General features: G+C 45.0%; 2 protein-coding genes across 3 annotated transcripts; one reads left to right on the top strand and one right to left on the bottom strand.

Moving 5' to 3' along the window:
- Positions 1-1384: 1384 nt before the first annotated feature.
- Positions 1385-7528, bottom strand: LOC124692560 (glutamate receptor 3.4-like). Of its 2 annotated transcripts, XM_047225953.1 has the most exons (6): positions 7191-7522; positions 3255-4600; positions 2903-3180; positions 2723-2754; positions 2214-2620; positions 1385-2100 (listed from the first exon to the last, which is right to left on the bottom strand). In XM_047225953.1, exons 1-6 carry the CDS (start codon positions 7444-7446, stop codon positions 1615-1617), a joined length of 2805 nt encoding a protein of 934 aa, XP_047081909.1. In that variant the 5' UTR covers positions 7447-7522; the 3' UTR covers positions 1385-1614. The 2 variants fall into 2 exon arrangements, with proteins under 2 accessions (XP_047081909.1, XP_047081910.1); XM_047225954.1 differs by lacking the exon at positions 1385-2100 and having other exon boundaries at positions 2423-2615; positions 7191-7528.
- An 8749-nt stretch (positions 7529-16277) lies between these two features.
- On the top strand, positions 16278-20687 carry LOC124690282 (THO complex subunit 2-like). The gene is made up of 5 exons (XM_047223684.1): positions 16278-16427; positions 16529-16654; positions 20347-20388; positions 20490-20553; positions 20665-20687. Exons 1-5 carry the CDS (start codon positions 16278-16280, stop codon positions 20685-20687), a joined length of 405 nt encoding a protein of 134 aa, XP_047079640.1.
- Positions 20688-21338: the final 651 nt, after the last annotated feature.

The raw sequence follows: 21338 nt of genomic DNA, 5'->3' as shown, positions 1-21338 counted from the left end.
TTATCGTCGTTGTTCTGATATTTTCGAACCTCGCTTACCACCTCACACCTTTAAAATGAGGATACAAAGCTTCTAAAAGGGGTAGTCTAGACGAATTCTCAATCGACGGTTAATTTGTGTCACAAATGCATAACTAGGGCTAAAAAGTACTCCATATGTTTCTCCTTTAAGCTTATCTTGATTGGTCAAGGGTAGACGTTAATTAGCAATGACTCTGTTAATATGTTATTTTTGTCACACAAAATCACAATTTCAAACAAGTATTTTTAAAATACAAACCCAAAGAACTACCATCACTGTCCCTAGTTCCTAATGTCGGCATGAGCACGAGAGGCGAAACAGCTCAGGGCAGAAATGTGCTCCCTGGATGAACAGTGAATTCGTAAAAAAAAAGCAAAATAAGGAAAAAAGACCACCAATAAATGCAATGTATTCTACTTGTTAACTTGTAGTTTTTCATCAAAATTTTGTTGGTATATGTTTTTGCCAGCGAGTTTTCACATAGGAACATACTTCCTCCGTCATTTCTTTATGTAGAAAACATACTACCAAACTTGTACTGTAGAAAAAAACTATTGACGAACATAATACTATGTGGATATAATATGAAAATACATTTCATTATGTATTTAATGATAATGATCTGACATAGTAGATGTTAATATTTTTTTCTATGAAACTTCATCAATCTTAAATCGTTTGAGTTTGACAAAAATTTATACATCCTTACAGAAACGGAGGGAGTAGTTGTTTAGAAGGTGCGCTTCAGCAGAAACTACGTATAATTCACGAATTTATCCCCAGACCCGTCGTCAGTTGTAGCGTGTGATCAGAGGCTACACCTCAGGTGAGCGAGGTTTTTCTTGTCATCTTCAAGCTGCTTTTTAACAATGATTTGGTGGTCTATCCTTGTAATCACAAAAAAGAATAGGCATTAGATGTTTCCTCTTTAGCAGTGATCCCAGGAAGCACTTCTGTACCAATAGCGATCTGTTAATTTGGGAGTAGGGGAGATGGTCGGTCTTAGCGATCTGATTTGTACAGGAGCAGAAAGGTGAGTGAGAACCCTATCATTATGGCTGTAGTGCCCACGAAGACTGTCCAGATCCGGATAAGCAGAACAACAATTAGCCAGTTCGGATTTCAGAATGATCCTGCCCGCACCACATTTACGTTTGTCTGTTAAGATTCAGAAAAAAAAAAGAACTAAAACAAAATTTGTGATTATGAAATGTCAAGTATACGGACTATAATTAGTTCAGTGAATTTTTGTGCCTATGAGCCTATCTATGTATGGCACAAACCAGAGTGGCACAGTACAACTCACTCTGGAAAAGGAAGCCATCTGTGTACTCACTCTGGAAAAAAAAATTACAAGGGCGACTATCAGAAATATTAATAATTAAAAAAATGTTATCGGAGACAGAATTCCAATGACCCTTACAAACAAAATGGATTTCCGAATCCTGTTACAGGTATACAGCTGTTATCTACTTCGGTATATGCCGTGTCTTGGCTGTGTAAGGAGAATATGTGGCTTTTGTCATCTGAAAAACCGAAAATCTGCAAGAACCTTCTATGCTGCCTGAAGAGACCGAAATCCACGAGAACCTTCTATGCTGAAGAGATAGAGCGGCCGTGTGAGGATCCGCCGGCTCCGTTATCTTTCTCGCCTGTTCTCCGTTTCATCACCTTCTTGATCTCCTCCTCCTTCGTGTCGACAAACTGCATCAGTTCCTTGAAGCTGCCGAGGCGCGTCGGCCTTGGCTTCGACGGCTGCATTTCAGAGACAATAGCGGTGGTGACAGCGGCAGCGGCACCTGGCTCACCATCAGCTTTAGAGTTGGAGTACCTGCTGTACTGCCAGCAGACTCGCCCGAAAAAAACCATGAGAGCTAAGGTGCATATCAGAGCACACACTAGGAAAAGGCCCCAGAAGCTTCCGAGGCTAAGCTGGACTGCTCCCAGCCCGCTGTCCTCAGAGCCGCAGCTTGGATCTGTGAACCACTCGTCGTGAATTCTCTGGAGCTGGCCGCTCTCTGAGAGTTGGAGGATAGCGGTCGATAAGTCCGCAGCAAGGGGAGAATCTCTCTGAAATGCCTGTAATGAACAAGAAGATAAAATGAGCATGCTTAGATCTCTCCTTTTATAAGGGGCGCACAAAAGGGAATATCTACATATATATATGATGAGTTAATGGATAATAAACATACAAATCCCCATCCCTCCTTCGTGAACTCCTGGCCGACTATTCTGAACTTGCAGTGAGATGACAGAAAGATCTCAACACATGGCATCTCATCAACAATTGCAGCAACGCCGCCGTTTTTGGGCCCACGGTTAAGGGCATCAGCATACTCCTGAATCGTGCTCAATGGTACTAACCGGGATTCAGGAATATTCAGCTCATCAATCAGGTAATTTCTGACAAACTTTCCAGCCTGGTATCCGATAGGTAAAGCGCTTGCAACCAAATTGTCAAGCCCAGTTATTCCGGTTGCAAGTTGCTGGACTGTGAGGATTGACGTCAGGCTAGCGGTGTAGCTTGAATTGATGATCAGCACGACGAACAACCATATGATCAGTACAAAACGCCCAAGAGCACTTACGGTGTTCTGTCCTGAGGTGAATTTTTTCAGTAAGATATTTTCATTCAGATGGGAAGATAATATGGACTGGAAAAATTAAACATAATATAATGTGATGCATCTAGTGGACTTACGGTGAGCAAAGAACATTGTCGAGAAACTGAACCTGAAAGACAAGCATGAAGAATCAGTTAGAAACTGAACCTATAACATTTAGGAAAATCACAATAACCACTTTATTTCCAGTCTGAATCTTAGTTCAAGCAGGTCTGGTAATCTAAATCAAACACATCCTTGGAGAAAAAGAAATTTACCAAAATATTGTCAGGACTTGTTGTCGTGGAGAGCCTCGAAACTCCTCATTAGTTCGATGTTCAAGAATCCAAACAACTACTCCCACAAAAAGAAAAAGAGCACCTGTTACACACCACATCTCTACTGTGAAAGGTTTAAGGAAAGCCCAGGCACTTGAATTTGCTCGTCTTGCTGGTGCTACTATCACGAGTCCCGCCTCGATATAAGGCTGTGTGAACTCTGCAATCTTCGTTCTATTTCTCACAATGGCAAAGTCGCCTACAGCTGCATCAAGGGACTGAAGAAAACGAAAGATTCAGATAACTGAAAGCAAAATGAACAAAACAAGCAGAGCAAAGAATGAGAACATACATTGGTGGAAATCCTGTTAATAATGTCGTCATAGTTAGGATTATTTATACCATCCCCAATTGCTATGAATTGGCAAGGAACTGGGTAAGGAAGCAGTTTAATTGCTGCGTTGAATATATCAATGCTGTACCCGCTCGCATTATCAGGGCCTTTGCCACCTGACACCAACTCCTTAAAACTTGGTTTATTTGGAACACCAACTCTGAGAGGCTTGCCATTGTTTGGGAAAACCCACCCCCTAGGCTTAGTGGTAATGTCGCCAGGCCAAACCACACTGTACAACCGCTGGGCACTTGTTGACCTATTTGGTGGCTTCTGATACAAAATTTCAGGAGAAGCAACAGAAAGGCCAGAGTAATTGCTCCAATATCCAATCAAACGGGAACCAGAACCACCAACGTTAAGGATATCATAAGCTGGCTGTACCAAATTACGGTCTGAGTCAAACCGAACCTGACCTGTTAGGCCTGTAATGTTTGTGAGTAGAAGTTGCTGTAGCAACTGCTCACCACCATCAAATATCTTAAGAGTTGATAGACGCAAAGTGCTTCCATTTGAGTCGTGCAACCTTGGATCTACAGAGAAATTAATCTGCTGGCCGCTATCGAGAAATCGATCGATAGCATGGGCAACAGTCCAAACTGAGTCATATGCATAAAAGCCATATGAATTCAAGGCCGAATCAATGCTCCTATTACGAGCCATATTATTCCATTTAGATATGAACTTCGACTTGGCAACAGAATCAGGAGTATGCTGACGAAGAACAATTATCCCTTGTATATAATTCATGTCATTACGGTCGCTAGATTTTGATGAGTCCAGGACAGCAGCTAGCCAATCGGTTACTATCCAGACATAGCCACTGGCCATCATCCGAAGCTTGTTAGCTGTAGAAAATAACTTCATCCCTGTATCAGGATTAACATGCACAACAAACACCCTTGATTCCATCATGTTTGCTCTAAAGAGTACATCACTGACCACATCTGTGTCTGAGTTTGGAGGAATGGCTGCTTTATACGAAATTCTTGCCCGCTTTGCTGCAAGTGCATCTCCGAGTACCGAGACCCCACCTCGCCCATAATCATCATCAACAAATATAGCAGTCACCTCTTTCCATTGGAAGTAATCAACAATGCTAGCAACAGCGTGCATCTGGAAGTAGTCATTAATGGTACTCCTTAGAAAGTAAGGATACTCCGATGCAGATAGGGTTGGATCTGTTGCTGCAAATGATAGAAGTGGAACATGGAGCTCATTAACAACATGTGAGATGACATGGCCTATTCCAGATGATTGTGGGCCAATGACAGCAACCACGTTTTTCTCCATTAGTTCCAATGCTGCAAAAAAGTAAGATTTTATGTATGAGTTCATAGACTATTCAAAGAAATTAGCGTATATGTACTAATTGGAGGCTCCTTTGAAGCAACCATACTGATCTAAGGAAAAGAAACATCTTCAAGACCTATATTCTATATCTCACTATCCTAAGGCCTGGATGAAGTACATATGTTCGTCCAGGTACAATGAAGTGCACAATCCCCGATTACCGATAAGGAGTTTGAATAGACTTGTAACGTATGTAGTGTCTCAACACTATTACCACCATTGAAAGATTTGACTTACCGATTAGACTGCTATAAAGCTGTAAAACATGCACATGCGATCTAGGAAAAAAAAAGGAATCTGTCACAACAAGGGAAAAGAAAAGAGAAAGGCTCGGACACATATATATGATGAATTATACACCCATGTGTACACAAATAAATGAAATACATATACAAGGACTGTATCACATAAAAGAAGTTCTCTCTAAAGTATATTTTTTAATGTGCGCAATCGGGTAATCATGGCCTATATATAGGGCGCATGCTCTACAGAAAAATGCAATAACAAAACATATGAAAACCAAAACTACTAATAGGGCTTAACCGTTTAGGGGCATTTTTTTCGAGCATTTCATTTCATTGAAAAGGTAGAGTTTGATTTACATTCCTCCTAGGATGATGATTACAACTTGAAAGAAACTAACTTAGTGCACATCCCAGGTGGGTGGCAGGACTACTCAGAGCCCGTTTGTGCCTGCTTGTGCCCAAAGCCTAGCCTCATCCTTGATCTTGGACACCAGGGAGTGGACAGATGGCTGGGCGCCCTGGACGATGCAAGTGTGTCAGTGCTTCCATATCATCCAGGGGGTAACTGGGTAAGCAACACGGCAGAGGTGGGGCCTTTGTGCAGATGCTTGGGAGTTTGCTGCTTTGCTTGCATCCCACCAATCCATACTGTTTTGGGGCATGAATAGGATGGTATAGGGAAGTGTCTGACTCGATGTTACCAATAGCATAAATAATTTTATGAACACATAAAACAAATAAGAAAGTTGGAAATTTTTGTGTGTTGTCCATCACTAAGCTTATATATTACTTTATGAGCATCAGGCAAAAGGATGGCTCGAACGAGGGCAGTAAAAGGGTATTGATAGAAATCTCACATTCCCAAATTGATTCAATATGCATCAGCAAAACTTATTGTCCAACAACAATGAGAAAAAAAAATGTTATGGTTCAAAGCATATGCTGATGTATGTTATGCAGATGCTCACACATGCCACAAAGAGAAAAAGGAATCTTGCATCAGAAGAAAGTGAAGAATAGGATGCTCCTTAATACATGTTTCTTGCACCTTACGGAATGACCTAAGCAGTATTGTAAGTTATGCTACTTATGCTCCACAGTACCAGCATGCTTTTTGTCTGTTTCTCTTTTGTTGCCAGAATAATCATGTTAGGACGATTCTCAAGAAAGGGGACACCATCCTCATAGAAGTTTAGAGAATCAGTTTCTTTAAGCAGAGTTGGTTTCTCCTTTTGCAATCAAGAAAGTAATGAAGCATCTCATCGAACACGAGACAGGAAATTATTGCCTTAAACAAAAGGTTAAATGTACAGAAAATGGACCGTCCCTTAAAGAAAAGGCAATAAGAGACATAATATAAAAGGAAGCTTGACCAAATTCAGAGTTCAGACTAAGACATCAATAATATTACACCGCACCTCAATTATTTCTTTGCTAGTCAAACAATTAGTTCCCCTAAATTTATGGTACCTAATCTAAGTGAATCTCAAACAGAAAGGCAACAACAATTGAACTAAAAATGGTATGCATGCTTAAAGGCTAGTGAAGATTATTATCTAAAAATAAAGAAATGAAAGAGCAGAGCAGGTTTCTTCAGATATGTGCCACAAGGCCCAGATCAATGAAATATATACTAATGAAGTCCGACATGCAAGTTCTGTCATTTTGTAACCAGTTGCAACTACTTTTGTATTTTATATAGGGTTTGTAGATATGCAGATGCAATAATTCACAAGGCCCACCGCATCAGGAACAGATATGCTGGCCAGACTTGAGGTGTCCTCGTCTCCACCACTACCAACGAGGCTTATACTGAGATCTCAATAAAGAAAAAGAAAAATGAGGCTGATGCTAAAGGTAGCAGAGGGTTCAGGTCCTTAAAAGATAAATTTGTTCAGACATGAGAAAATTAACCACATTTAGATTAGTTTTCTCGGGTGATGGCAAATCAAATTATTCTCCTTTCCACATCTCACCCGAAAAAGAAAAAAAGCATTGTCCCTCATTTGCAACTACTAAAGCAGGAAAGTACTATCTCCGTCACCAGCTTCGCTTTGTACTACTACATAGTTGTTGGAATAAAGAACCAGATGAGATGATTCCAACCAGAAAACTACAGACGAGGCTAGTGGTAACTAGCAAGGTTACCGAATCACTCAAACCAGCCAGGAATTACGGACAAATCTCTTCTGTTTTTAAGCACATGGCACGTGGGGATGATAATAATGAGCTGAAAGAAAACGAGAAGTGTAACAAAGCTGGAGGATAATAAGAAGTAATAAAGAACCCAACTGACCTTCGATGGTTCCAAGAAACCCGCTGCAGTTGGTGTCCTGGGTGATCAAATTCAGGTTGGTCCCGGCGAGCACGGTGGCGTCCGCGTTGACGTCGTCGACGGCGAGCTCGATGGCGAGCTGCGCCGCGCGGCCAATGGTCGAGTCGTAGGTGAAGAGCGCGCCCACGGACACCGCGCTCGGCCGCTGCCCCGCGGCCGCCGCCGCCGCCGCGGCGGCGAGCGCCAGGCACAGAACTAGCAGCCTGTCCGCGCCCATTGGCCCCAAAATGCCAACCGAAAGCGCGCGCTGCGCGGCGCTAGAGCGCGGGGCTCATAGGAATGGATCAAGAGAGACTACTCCAATCAGGGATGGCCACAAAAGATGATGGCTTTGAGGTGAGCGTGCGAGGAGGGAGAAGAGGACGAGCCGAGGCAGAGCTGTCCCCTCCTCCCTGTCGCTGGGAGAAAGAAAGCTCGACGGCGGCGTGAGGATCGTCGAGTAGTAGCGAGTCCAAGAAGACTGTAGCGGGATGCGACAGCAGCGCATGTATGTAGCGTGCGGGGAGGCGTGTTGTGTGGTGCGCGGGTGCCCTGCGCTGCCGCTGCCGCTGCGTCGGCGTGTGTGTATGCATCACATGGAGAAACTGTTGGATGGAGACGGGGGCAGGGCAAGGAATTTCGGTGGCATTCCTCTCTCGGCGACGCTACAGATATTTTTGGCATGGTTGAGAACGGTTATCGATGAAATCACCTGAGATTTGGTGACATGAATATCCAAAAAGATCATCAGAATTTTATTTTCTTAGGATTAGGATTGGTATATACTCCCTCAGTTATATATATACCAGCAAACATGACCTTGAGAATTTTTTTGATTCGTTTCTATTTTGCACTTTTGAAAAATATGGTTTTGTTAACTATCAGCTGGCTAAGAATTAAGCTAGCATTAGTCTTGCAGCATTCCATTTCATTGCCATCCGTGCACCTAGGAGTTTACAAGTTAGATTGCAAATGAGATTTTTTTTCAGTTGTTTGCAATTGAGAAAAATATTTCGAAACCGTTAGATTTGCTTTGTGGTTCATGGTAATGATTTGCAACTTAGATTATATTGAAATTTGATGGTGTCATCTAACTCCGGACTAAGTTAATTCTGATTCAAATGAAAATTAGCCACACCCTAAAATAATGTGATGTACCACTAAGAGTTATATAGAACATAGATGTGAATGTTAAAGAAATATTTATTAATGTGGAGAGCAACACAACTTCAGAAATTATATGAAGTAAAAAAAGTACATTTAAATTAAGGTTGTTGAATGCTCATTGATAAATTTGATTTTTTTACTATTATGCTTTATAGTCATCTACCTGGACAACAACCAGGCAGCATAGATGAACCCTTTTAGATTTTGTATTATTTCGGTGCAATGGTTGTGAATAATTTTTGATGCGGAAACAAATAATTTGTGTTTTTTTACATTTTAAGAAAGAATAGATTCATCAATGACAATAAGGTACTAGGCTTCTCTAGAAAGGGAGAGGCCCAAACTTTGGCAGCGTCAATCTAACCAGGCATGAGTTCCTATGCATTGTCGAATATATAAGCATGTTACCATATAATTTAATCTAAAATAACAACAAAAATAGTAGTATGATCATAAAAACAGTAATTAAACTAATTATGCAAATTAATAGAATAGAGGAACAAATTATATCTAAACATGGTAAATTGATTACATCTACTCCAAACACAAGAACTAGAAGCTCCAGCAAGATCGGTGATGTTGTCTCTATGTTGAGTTTGCCAAAGAGATCATTGACGCCCGGGAATAATTCGTCATTAGGAAAGTCATTGTCAGACGGTGTCCTGTTGCTAGTACGTAGTTGCGCTAGACCGATCCCAAAAACTTGATCGCCCATCACCTGTATAAGCATACGAGAGACCTACTGTCATACGAGAGACGGGTTCAGAGACGTACTGCCATATCCTTCAGTGTACGCCAGAAGCAGGGGTAGGGAAGATCTAAGCGGCGGCGCGAGGTTCTGGAGGCGGGTAATCTCATATGGCATTCCGATTAGGGTTTATGTCAGTGTTTATATAGTGCATGTCGGGGTGCAAACATAACCCATGATACGGCTGGTACACAACCCACAATGCATGGGCATGAGCTCGGCTCGGCTCAATCCTGCTACTCACGTCGTGTCGTGATGGGGCGGCCACGGACATCACAGATATTTTTGGGATGATCGAGACGGGGAAGGAATTTCGGTGGCATTCCTCTCTCGGCGACGCTACAGATATTTTTGGGATGATCGAGAACGGTTACCGATGAAATCACCTGAGATTCCATGACTTGGATATCCAAAAAGATCATCACAACTTCATTTTCTTAGCATTGATATATATATATATATATATACCTGTCAGTTTTATACGAGTTATGCTAGTCATGAATTACAACATGGGTTGCAACTGAGATTTGATAATATCAATGCTAAAAAAAGATATGTGATGTATTGCACCAAGATTGTTCTGCATAATGTATTGCACTAAGAGTTATATAGATGTGAATGTTAAAGAAGTAGTTATAACGGAGATACTTTTGTACAACCACACATGGAAATTATATGAAGTAAAAAAGGTGCATTTGAATTGAGGTTGTTGAATGTTGATAGATAGATTATGCTCTGTAGTTATCTACTATCTCTGTTAGAGAATAAGTGTCTCAACATTTTCTTGATATAGATGTATCTACAACTAAAATAGATCTAGATACATATGTATCTATATAAAACTAAGATATTTATTTTTGGACACATGTATTACCTGGACAACCCAGATAGATGTTCTTTTTTTTTTGGATGTAGTGCTTATGAATAGCTTCCGATGCGGAAACAAATAATGTTTATGCTTTACATCTTAAGAAAGAATAGATTCATCAATGACAATAAGGTCATAGAGAGGCCGAAACTTTGGCAGTATCAGTCTAAAAGGGATGAGTTTGTATGTAATGTTGAATGTATAAGCATATAGAAGATTCACTTCATAAACCACTCAAACTCTCTCCTAACTCTCGCCTCGTCATCCCCAGAGGCGGGCGTCGGGAAACCCTACGTGTCGCCGCTAAAGGGGACGGCAGGCCCTGGCGCCTCGTGGTTGTGGCACAACGGGAGGGGCAGCGCTCAGCGGCTATTTGGAGCAGCGGCAAGACCTACTACGGCAGTGCGGTGGCAAGACCTACTGCAGCTGCTTCTCCCGACGGCGCAACGTCATTCTGGTGGCGTAGCGAGGACAACGGTCTCACGGGGTGATGATCGATCTGCGGCACATGGACCCTGGAGCAGTGGCTCTGGACACGGCGACGGCGGTGTCCCATTCGCCAGGGATGTTTCGCCAAGAGGCGGCTCCTTGTGGCGGTGCTTGTGGGAGATGGGTCATGGGATCTCGAGCCTAGGTTCATCGTAGAAGGCGCGTGGTGGCCAGAGCTTTCTGGCATCAACTATGCGGGATGCAGGGGAGCCATGGCCCTCTAGGGCCTACGGGTCGGATATGGTCCAGCGGCGTTGGGGTGGCGCAACCTCCGGTGAAAACCGCGCCGCGACTTTGGTCATGGCAGGCGATGGCGGTGTGCATGTGCCGTTCCCTTGTTAAAGGCGTCGTCATTGTGGTGTGCTTCCACTACACTTGAGTTGCTTCTGAGGAAACCCTAGGTCCGGGTATCCCTTCAAAGTTGGCAATTCTTGGCAACGTGGTGCAGCGGGGTTTTCTCGATGGTCACGGAGTGATGGTATCACACAGGGTGGGCCCGATGTTTGGCACGGTGGTGACATGATGGTAGCCTGCCATGGGCTATGTGTAGCTCGACCCTAAAGATGGACCAGCGGTTGATGGATGTGATGGTTTCTGAAGCGAGAGCATGAGACTCTCACGGATGGCATGCATGACTACACTAGGGTGACTCAGTGGCGCCTCCGATGCCTAATTAGCTCATGGGGTGTTGGTTTCTATTTTTATGGCATACGACCCTGACAATATGTTTTTTCATCCATTGTCAGGTTCGTAGGTGTTGAATGTTGGCATCGGGTTTTGTGATGTATGTCTTTGGCAGATCTTTGTTGAATAAAATTTAAATAAAGACCGAATACATTGTTTTGATGCAGAGGATAGGGCTTCGCTCCCCATTTCGAAAAAAATCTCCCCACTAGCAATGTGTAGCTAAACTTAATCTCACCCTAGTGTAGTCATGAATTGCATATATATTGGTTATGCCGGGAGTGACAGGAGAATCTATCCGATCTAAAGAAACAATCAAATTCACCTAACCAGGCTTCATGGCAGGTTTTGGACGAATTGATCGAAGTTATTCCCTTCCACTTGTTATACGTGTGTGTTTGTTTGTGCTTGAGGAATCAATAGAGGTAAAACCTTCAATGATTACCCAATCCAGTGCAAGTCCGGTAGTCGGCGGGCTATGAGTGCAAGTCCGGCAGTCGGCGAGGCATCGAGTGGTCGTCGTGGAGGCGTCTAAACTCACGAACGGGAAATATCTTCACGTCAATTCGCACCTGCTAATTCCTACCACATACCAAACTCCCTCTAAATTCCAAATCCCTTTCCCAGAGTTACCAAACACGCTGTCAAAAGCAAAAGAAATGCGTCAATAATTCGCCGAACTACCAGAAACGATATAGTTCCACATCTCCATTTCATTGCTGATGTAGCAAGGTCCAACGTTTTGTGTCCTACATGAGAAGTTCTGTGGCTGCAAAGAAAGAAAACGCAGAAGAGATTGATTGGACACCAGAGGAGTGGACACCGCTAGATCTTTGTCACTGTTGCGTGCATCACTCTCTGTGATATAACAAGTGACATGAGAGCTCTGTGACACATTTTCTATAAATATCAACCTTTTTGTTTCTTTTTTTAAGGATAAAACAATTTAGTGTGAGAACTACTGAAGAGATAAGGAAACTGGCAATGCATAAATTCGTCTATTGGTTGGAATCTAGGCGTTATGATATTTGTAATGACAGCTTAATGTTCCGCGAAACAACAAAAAATGGATTGTGCAAATATTTATTTATTCTTTGAAAAATTGCAAATATTTATTTTGGTAATGTCAGAATTTTCATTAAAGATACAAGTTCAAGGCTGTTTTTTTTCAACTTAAAGTGAAAATCCTGTTCATAATTGGTTATGTTCATTTTTAGATGGCGTGGTTTGATTCGGTGTCGTCTCACATCCTGAACTTAACTTTGACCATAGTTTTCTTTTATGATACTTACTTGATAGTTACAGAATTAAAATATAGGAGAATAACCTTAAATACAAACCCAAATCTGCCTATTTCTCTCACATAATTGTAGAATTGCATGAACAGAGGCTCTTCTTCAACACGCCCACTCATGTGTGGCTCCCTTGGGCATGTATGTGTGGGTTTATATACTAGCTAGAGGCTCAGACTTGCTTTTGTTCAATTCAAGAGTAGACGCGGTCTTATTGTTGAAGTGAATAGCTCTATTCGGCTTCTGCACCTATAAATCCATCAATGATATAAATGAGGATATGCATTTGGTAAATCTAAACATTAGGAGTTGTTATTCCCATATATTTGCAAATGGATAGTTAATGGTGATGTGTTGAGTTTGGCTCAATTTTGTTATCTTTTCATCTGTCCTAGGCAATGGTACATGCTTGTCCACAATAGTTTTAATCAAGATCTTAACGGTGAACTCGCTCCCGTCGCTCCCGTCGCTCCCCCCGCGGGGCGACCGGGGCGCCCCCCGTCTCCCTCTCCTCTACCCCCACCCTTCTCCTTCCCCCCGCCGCCGCCGCCAGCGGGAGCCGCCGGGCAAAGCCCGGGCGGTGCTGGCGGCGGCGGTTTTCTCCTCCCACCGCCTGCTGGGAAGGCCCGACGGGGCGGGTCTCGCCCTTGCCGCGGTGAGGCGCGTCGGTTCCGGCTCGGGCCGGCGTTGCTCCGGCCGTGGAGGGCCGTGTGGTCGGCGACCGCAGCGTGGCGCGGTCGTGCGCGGCGCCGCTCGGTCCGCCGGCGGCTGCCGGGTCGCCTAGGGTTGGCGTGTGGCGGCGGGATCCGGGCTCGGGGGCCCGGATCCGGGCCTGCCGGGGCCCGGCCGGATCCGGCCGTTGGTCCGCTCTCGGGCCCGATCCGGGTACAGAGGGCCCGGATCCGACGACCTGGCCGCTCACTGCCGTGGGAGTCCGGCGTTCTCGGGCTCTCCGACGGTTTTGACGTCGCTTGGGGGCGAGGTTCTTGTCGGCTATCCAGGATGGGTCCCTGGGCCGGCGCATGCTTGCCGGGTAGGCAGTGTGCCCGCATCGCTGCTCGCTCCCGCGGCGGTAGTCCGGTTTCCCTCCGACCGGCTTGCGTGTGCGAGTGCCGGCGACCCGGGGATGGTGAGGTCGTTGGGTTGCCGCCGATATAGCGTCGTTGACGTCTAGATCCGGGTCCGGCCGGGCATTGCCGGCCGGCGTTTGCGTTCACCCCGCGGATGAGTCTAGCTGGGGCTAGTTCATAGGGCGACTTTGGTCGGGGGCGCGGTAGCGATTGCTGCCTTGTCTGCTCTACGTCCTCGTGATGGCGACCGGAATTTTGATCGGGTTTGGACCTCGGCGAAAGCTGCACATGGCCGTGGCCTGTGCCGGTGACGGCGTCACCTGCGGGTGTCGCTCCCTTGTTGAAGGCGTCCCGATGATGTCTCTCGTTCGAAGTGATGGACTCCGTCCCTCCGCCCCAATCTGCTCTCCTGGGGCCCTCACTTTGTGCTTGCTTCTCTAGTAGTGTCTTGTGGATCACCCCGTGATCTCCGGCCGGTGTCACGGCCCACTCGCGAGCATCGGCCCGGCTGCTTTTACACGGTTTGCTGCGGTAGCCGATGCCCTTCCTAGCGCCTTGGGGGCTTTGCTAGGGCGGCGTCCGGTCGTAGCTTTGCCGGTGTGCTTATCCCAATGCCGGGGGAAGATGTTGTGTTCTTGGTCCGGACCTAGCCCGAGCTCCGGGGGTGGTGGCTCTCGGGTCCGGGTGAAAACTTTGCAGGACCCGTGTTTCGCCGACGACGATGACGCATTCTCGCGCCATTCACCTTCTTGGAGGCGTCGCCGCAAGACCCCCTCCTTTGGTTCCTCAAGCTCCGCTAGGTCGTCGGCCCGTCGTTGAGTTCCTCATGGGTTGCGGTCTTGGTGCGGTGGAGGTTTGTTGGTGTGGACTTGGTCGTCATTGCTCCGGTCTTGCAGAAGACAAGGCTCCCTCCATAGTTTAAGCTGACGCTTCAGCTCGACGTTATCTGTGTTGTCTTCTGTTTTGGGTTCCGTTGTGTGCTTGACGCGTGTGTGTTGTAACTTCTGGTGTAACTCCTAGCCGGTTGATGGCTTTGTTAATTCAAAGCCGGGCTCATTTCGAGCCTTCCGTCTAAAAAAAAGATCTTAACGGTTGTCCATGACCCCATATTACATGCTTGTCAGCGAAAGTTAGTCTTCCAAATGCAACTATCCTATCACTTTTCCTCGATTGCAGATAGTCTAAATAAAGTTATTATAGCATCAAATATGAATTCTTGTAAGCAAACATACATAGAACAACAACCACACATATAATTATAACTGCAATGCACATACAAGACATACATACTAGAGTTTCCGCAGTTTGTCGAATTCAAAGACTTGAGACTTCATCTTATTGTCGAGCCGTGACCTATAAAATAGCAGAGATCCACATTTGTAATGCATACAAAAGAGGATGGGGTACTTAAGTATTCCAATGTGCAATGGTCACTTGCGATAAGTGCATGAACTGTGACTCACTAGAACACTTTCCCTTGATACTATTGCCTCCAACGGATAAAAATGAAGCTTATCCCTTCTTCGAAGCACCTTCGGATCCTATACTAAGATCTGATGGAATAACCGAATCCGATCTAGATGCACATGAGCTATAGGGGGTACCACAACAACATCCTCGAGTAGCAGTTTTCGCAGCACCAGTATAGGAGCAGTTTGCACAACACCAGCAACATATGTACGAGCACTTGACACAACATGAGCATCATCTAGAGGTGTGTTGAGCACAACACTGATGCATGTAAAATGCACACGTTGTAGTTTATTGCCACATAATCCTTCATATTTCCATTCCATTAAAGGTTATATCAATGTTTTATATTTTTTTTGAGAATTTTCAATGATCTCCTTTATTTTGGTTATAATTCTACGGAACAACAATCTCCTGTTTTGTGTATTTTTTTACTACTCGAAGCCCCACGCCGTGGCGGCCTCCACCTCGTCCTTCCCCCTGGCGGTGACTAGCTACCGCTCCACGACGTCGCTTAGTCCGAGTCCGTCCCACTGTTGGTGCCCCTCGTTCTCCTCCAGGCATTCCTAGCAGAGGGGCAGGCCCACATGACGCCCATCACAACGCAGATGGACCATGGCCAAAATCTCTAATGGAGCCTCGCCGTGTGCTGCTGTTGTCCGCTGCTGCGACTATGCTCGAATCAAACCTATGAACAAGGATACAAAATTAGAAGAAATAATTTATAAAGTTTTTTTTTTGTAAAGTTGCTAGTAACTGCTGGTTTGTTAAGGTTTTCAGCTACACATAGCCCAGACAAGTGGGCCCGAATAGTCAGAAAATGGATCAAGACGCCTAATTGGTGAAATCAGTGTTATTTGTCACATACTACGTACCTAAAAAGCTATTTACTCTCAAAGTTTTTTTTGACAAGATCGTCCAAAGTATGGTAATTTCTTCTTGTCATTTTTTCGGCAAACAAAGGGGATGGAGTAAGAGTTTTTTATGGAGCGAGCCAGTTTGCGTAGGCCCATAAGGCCGCCCACCAAAGCCCAGGATCCACTCAGAAAGCAAGGCCCAGTCTGCTCCCGTCGTTCTCCGTCGCGGAACACTCCAGGAAAATGCCATTTTCCGGCAGCAGTAATTACGGAAAATTGCCACCGCAGCCCGCATCTCTTTCGTTTTCGTCTCTCTTCCCCATCAAGCACCACCACCGCCTCCTCCCTGCTTAGGCCTCGCCACCTCCCATGAAACCCTAATCCCCCCGCAAAACCCCGCCGCCGTCCGCCGCCGCCCGCCGCCATGTCGCCGCCGCCGCCGCTCCAGGCGCCGGACTACAAGTACGTCACGGAGGAGTGCCTCCGCGAGTGGAAGGGCCAGTCCGCCGCCGCCTTCCGCCTCCCCGATCCGGTCCCCATGCCGCGCTTCCTCTACGAGCTCTGCTGGGCGGTGGTGAGCTTCCCCTCCACTTCTCCTCACCGCGCGATTCGCTCCGCTCCGCTCCTCGGTTCGCCCTCGTTGCTGATTGCGTGCGTTGGTTTGGGCCTGCGCAGGTGCGGGGGGACCTGCCGCCGCACAAGTGCCGGGCGGCGCTGGATTCGGTGGTCTTCGTGGAGGAGCCGTGGCAGGAGGAGTCCGGCTCCGTGCTCGCCGACATCGTCGCGCACCTAGGGCAGGATGTGAGTATCCTCGACTCCCTTTCCTTTCGCTGATGTGCTGTACGGTTGCTTAGTTAGCTACTACTAGTGCCTCCATGAAGAGTGTCTGATTAGTCAATTTGCTAGGCGGTAACACTGTACGCAAAACTTAGCTGAATTGGCTGCTGTGTAGTTAGCGTCTGTTACTTTTTGTGCCAGCTGAAGTTACAACCTGGTTGGATAGTAAGGTGCTTCTGTTATTATGTACAATATCCCACTAGAACTCATAGCGTGTGGTGGCCATGGACAAGTTGTAAGGCTATGTTTGGAAAACATGCCCTGCTGAAGCGGTTACCAGAAAAGAACGGTTAAATTATGCACATGAAACTGCCAGATTTTTTAGTGACACTAGCAAACCTTATAACGTCTGAGAGTCAAGGAGTATACTTAGTTTATCTTCGCAGAAAGCAAAACCTTGCAAACCTATTTTTCATTATAATTTGAGTTATAGAGCGGGAAGTTTACCTTTACAAGCTTACGAGTTAGAAGCCTATGTGTTGCTACGGAACAACAAACCAACTTTTTAAACCATAAATCAAGCATCATTCTCCTGTTTTCTTTCTCACCCCGCTCTCTTTCTCAGTGACGCACATATCCTGCTCTGTCCCCACTTTATAAGAAATCAAAGGCGTCATCTCTGGCTCAATCGCCGCCACTGTGCTGTCCCCACTCTCTAATTTCGTGCCTTTCCACAATGCTCCACCTTCATGTACTCTATTACGATTCGCTCTCACGTGCACACCTGCTAGTACTGCAACAAATCTCCAACATGATGTCTTGTTCAGCTTCAACACATTGCTGTTGTTGTTGTTGCTTCCATTACCTTCGACAGAGGATGGAAGCACATTAGATCCCAACATTCAGCCCCTGCGTTCGACAGTGGCATCTGCCTCTATGTACCCTTCTCACACACACAAACTCTAGACAGCCTTTCTCTCTTCCCTTACCGATCTATTTATGATCCTTGGCTCTTCCATCATTCTTCCTATCCGTTTCGCTACTTCGTGGCAATGCATTAAGCTCACAATCTTTATATGGATCACAAAGTGCGTCATGAGGAAATGGCAATACATTTTTTCTCTCATTTGGCACTGGCAACGAAGGTATGACAGTGTCCGGATTTACCTTCTCCATGTCATAAAGCTCTGACATTTCTATAGACTGATCCATCGACAACCTTGGCCATATTAGATCCATGAAGCAACTAATCTTTGCACTGGACCCATACATGTAAATACTTTGTTTGTGCAAAGTGAAAGCATGCCTGCCGAATACAACAGACATTATTTGTTCTATTAGTAACTGTCATCTCTAACCATGGCCATAGGGTTAGACAGTAATTCCATGATGTTGAACATGAGCAAGGTTCAAAAAAGCGCTGAGCGCTAAGCGAGCGGTGAGGCTCAGCCTAGAGGAACTACTGCTTAAGCGTTCATGGTAAAAGCGTACGGACAGGAGCAGGGAAGGCAATCCGATGACGCCGGTGCTAATATGTTTCTTGAAATGGTAGATGCCGACGGTGCTAATATGTCCACAAAAGTCACATTTCACCTTACTCTTGTTGGTTGGATCACAATATTTGCCATACTTCCAACCAACATCTTTAGAGTTACCGGTCAATGCAATTGGCACCTCAGGCACCGATTCATCCGCACCCGGATCAATGTCCATTTCTTGACAGTACCTACAAATTGCAAGCAAATCTTAGGCTTAGCAGCAACAAAATACTAGCTGCAGCAATCAACTAAGCTAATTTCATTAATTAATCAGTCGCAACAGCAACCTAGCAGCAGATATCATATACAGTTCATGTTCATTAGTCCATCAAGCCAGTAGTCAGTAGCACATAGCCACATATACGAGCAGACTAGATCAATTGATTTAATTCATCTACTGACTACTGCAGATAGCACCAATGCACCACACCAACGCACATACACGCAGCAGCACGCCAGTAGCACATACACGTGAAGGAGAATAAAAGGGTTAGGGAATACCTGAGGGCTGAGGCGTGGCGGACGGCCGGCGGCGACGAGCTCGAGCTCGATCTGGGGCTCGAGCGCCTGGGCGGAGAGGGGATGAGCGGGACGGGGAGCCTGCTTGGAGGAGGGAAGTAGGCATCCCGCCGGCCTGGAGTAGGAGGTGGAGGGCGGTGGAGGAGTAGCGTCGCAGGCGGAGTAGAAGCTTGGAATCGGGATGCGCCCCTGCCGCCGCCTCACTCCCCTGTCTTTCTCTGTATCTCGCGTGCGGGGGGATGGTTGATTGGGGTGCCCAGGAACCCTATCTCCTACTTTTCCCTCCCACCTACCCTCAATTTTTCGTTTTGCCGCCGGCGGCCATGGACGCTCAGCCAGGCGCTTTTCTTCGTTTCTGCCCGCTTCCGCGCGCTTAGGCGACGCTGAACGCCTAATCGAAACGCTTAATCGCGCTTAGCGCTTTCCTTCTCGCTCAGGCCTGAAACGGAGCGGTTTGCCTCTGCTTTGCTCTAAGCTGCGCTTAAGCGTGCCTGAGCGTCGCTTTTTTGAACATTGAACATGAGCACTTCCATATATACATTTTTATGTCACCATTGTCGAAGTGTTAGACCATATAGGCATTCAACCAAACGTGTGTTAGGCTTAAAAAATGCAACCGTAAGCTGCCGAGAATGGAAGGCCCTTGCCAGCCTGGAAGGAGTGAATCTGGCAGTCCATGGTTAGCACGTAGCTGAGAGAGCAAGTTAGTGACATGGAATGCTTTGTGCAATACCTGGTCTGTCTCCTTGAGCCATGCCTCCACCTTCAGCCAGTCTTCAGCCAATCGACCGTAGATGGCAGTACCAGCAGCCACCACATCATGTGAGGCGCTGACTGAGACACACATAGCTCCCAGGAGGAGGACGTGGTGGTGGTGGGCATAGCTGAACTCATCTCACTATTTTTCTTTTCTCTCTATCGTACATGATCTATAAGTGCTAATTTGGTCAATATGTGTTATCTCTACTCTTATAAAGATCCGAGTTGATGGCGGTCCATTTGCACTTATGAGATTACCTCTTAAGTTGCCAAGAAATTAATTACCATAATTATCATAAATTTTATGTAGTAGACATATGTATTGTTTACTTTTGGGTTAATTATATTTTTAGTTAAAATTTTATTTTTCCATAAAGTTAAGGGAATATGATGACACAAGGGTTTAAGCAACTCAAGCAATGGAAAAAAAAACCTTGGCAGCGCATGAGCATTTAGTTAGTATCTCCTAAGTATGGACATGGCATGTTGACAATGTCATCCTTGTGGCGCTGGGGTCTTGCCACGACTCTAGACGGATTGCCATGACAGCCTTTACGGAAATGCTGCTAAGCAGTGTTATTGTTGTTCTTCCAAAAACCAGGGTCAGTAGAAATGTTAATGCCATCCTTCGTACAATCTCTTGCCACTTCCCATCCTGCAAAAAAAGAATCCTTGATACATATGTGCGTTGCTTACGCAGTACTATAGAATTCAGACTATAACCATTTATTTTACATCTGTCGGTGTGGTTGTGCTTTTGATCTGTGGTTGATGCCTATGTTCAAGATGTATTCATTTTAGAATCATGTAGCTTGGATTTACCACCATTGTTTGTGTTACTATTTCTCAGAATCATTGAGTGCTTCATTATTATTTGATCTGACACGTTGTAATGTGCAGATTACAATTTCTGGTGAATACCGCAACCGTCTTGTCAAAATGGTAAAAAATCTTTTTTGATACTTATACACCTACTTCATGGTCCTTGTTCTGGTAGAAGATCTAGTACTCACTAATTTCCTTTTGAATACTCTGGGCTGCAGACTAAGTCATTCGTGGAGTCTTCGTTGATTATGCCTAGGCTTCTTCAAGAGCGATGTGAAGTGAGTATTTTTTTTTCCCTCATACTGGGCACCACATCTTTGTTCACACCACCTTTTCTTGATTCAAGTTAGCTGACACATGCTGTCTCTATTTCCTGTATGTGCACATCTGAAGGAAGAATTCCTATGGGAGGTTGAACAGAGTAAGTCGAAGGGCCAGGATTTAAAAGCCAAAGAGGTATGTGTCATATTCTAAATTTCTAATACCATGCATATTGCTCGGATAACATGTTGCTATCATTGGTTCCTGATATTTTGTGTGTGTTCACGTAAATTGCAATATACATGTCACAATCAATTCCCACATATCTTATAAACATGGTTCCCTCTGCAACTCCCTTCTCCTTATTTTGCACAGTTTCATTTTTACCTGTTTAGTGCATTGGTCTCTTATGGTTGCTTAAAATATTTGGCAACAGGTCAGAGTCAACACACGGCTTCTTTATCAGCAAACCAAATTCAACCTTCTAAGAGAGGAAAGTGAGGGCTATGCCAAGTTGGTATGTATCTCTGCCTGTGAAATTTTTACCATTTGTTGTTGTGATGGGTGTGATTACTTCTACAAACAATTGATTAAAGATGTATATATGGCACATGTGTTCTAGATTCTTATACTTCCAGTTTGAAATTTATTGAGAATATAGCGCAATCATGTGGGATTTACGGCTAGTTCCATTCTTCACTTAGTGCACAATGGTCTACTGGACCTTGGTGTAATTTTTAACCTTGTTGCCTTTTGTTTTTCTCGAATTCAGATAACCCTACTTTGTCAAGTCGGTTCAGACTTAG

The sequence above is a fragment of the Lolium rigidum genome, chromosome 2 (genome assembly GCF_022539505.1).
Source record: "Lolium rigidum isolate FL_2022 chromosome 2, APGP_CSIRO_Lrig_0.1, whole genome shotgun sequence".
In the NCBI taxonomy this organism is placed as follows: domain Eukaryota; kingdom Viridiplantae; phylum Streptophyta; class Magnoliopsida; order Poales; family Poaceae; genus Lolium; species Lolium rigidum.
This window is presented reverse-complemented; position numbering and strand designations above follow the sequence as displayed.

Bases quoted from the DNA above. Each gene is read 5' to 3' on its own strand.
- LOC124692560 (XM_047225953.1), bottom strand. From the start codon at position 7,446: ATGGGCGCGGACAGGCTGCTAGTTCTGTGCCTGGCGCTCGCCGCCGCG. The intron at 4,601-7,190 runs GTCAGTTGGGTT...ACTTTTTTGCAG, and splicing joins GTTTCTTGGAACCATCGAAG to CATTGGAACTAATGGAGAAA. The intron at 2,101-2,213 runs GTATGTTTATTA...TGTTCATTACAG, and splicing joins CGAAGGAGGGATGGGGATTT to GCATTTCAGAGAGATTCTCC.
- LOC124690282 (XM_047223684.1), top strand. From the start codon at position 16,278: ATGTCGCCGCCGCCGCCGCTCCAGGCGCCGGACTACAAGTACGTCACG. The intron at 16,428-16,528 runs GTGAGCTTCCCC...GGGCCTGCGCAG, and splicing joins ACGAGCTCTGCTGGGCGGTG to GTGCGGGGGGACCTGCCGCC. The intron at 16,655-20,346 runs GTGAGTATCCTC...TGTAATGTGCAG, and splicing joins TCGCGCACCTAGGGCAGGAT to ATTACAATTTCTGGTGAATA.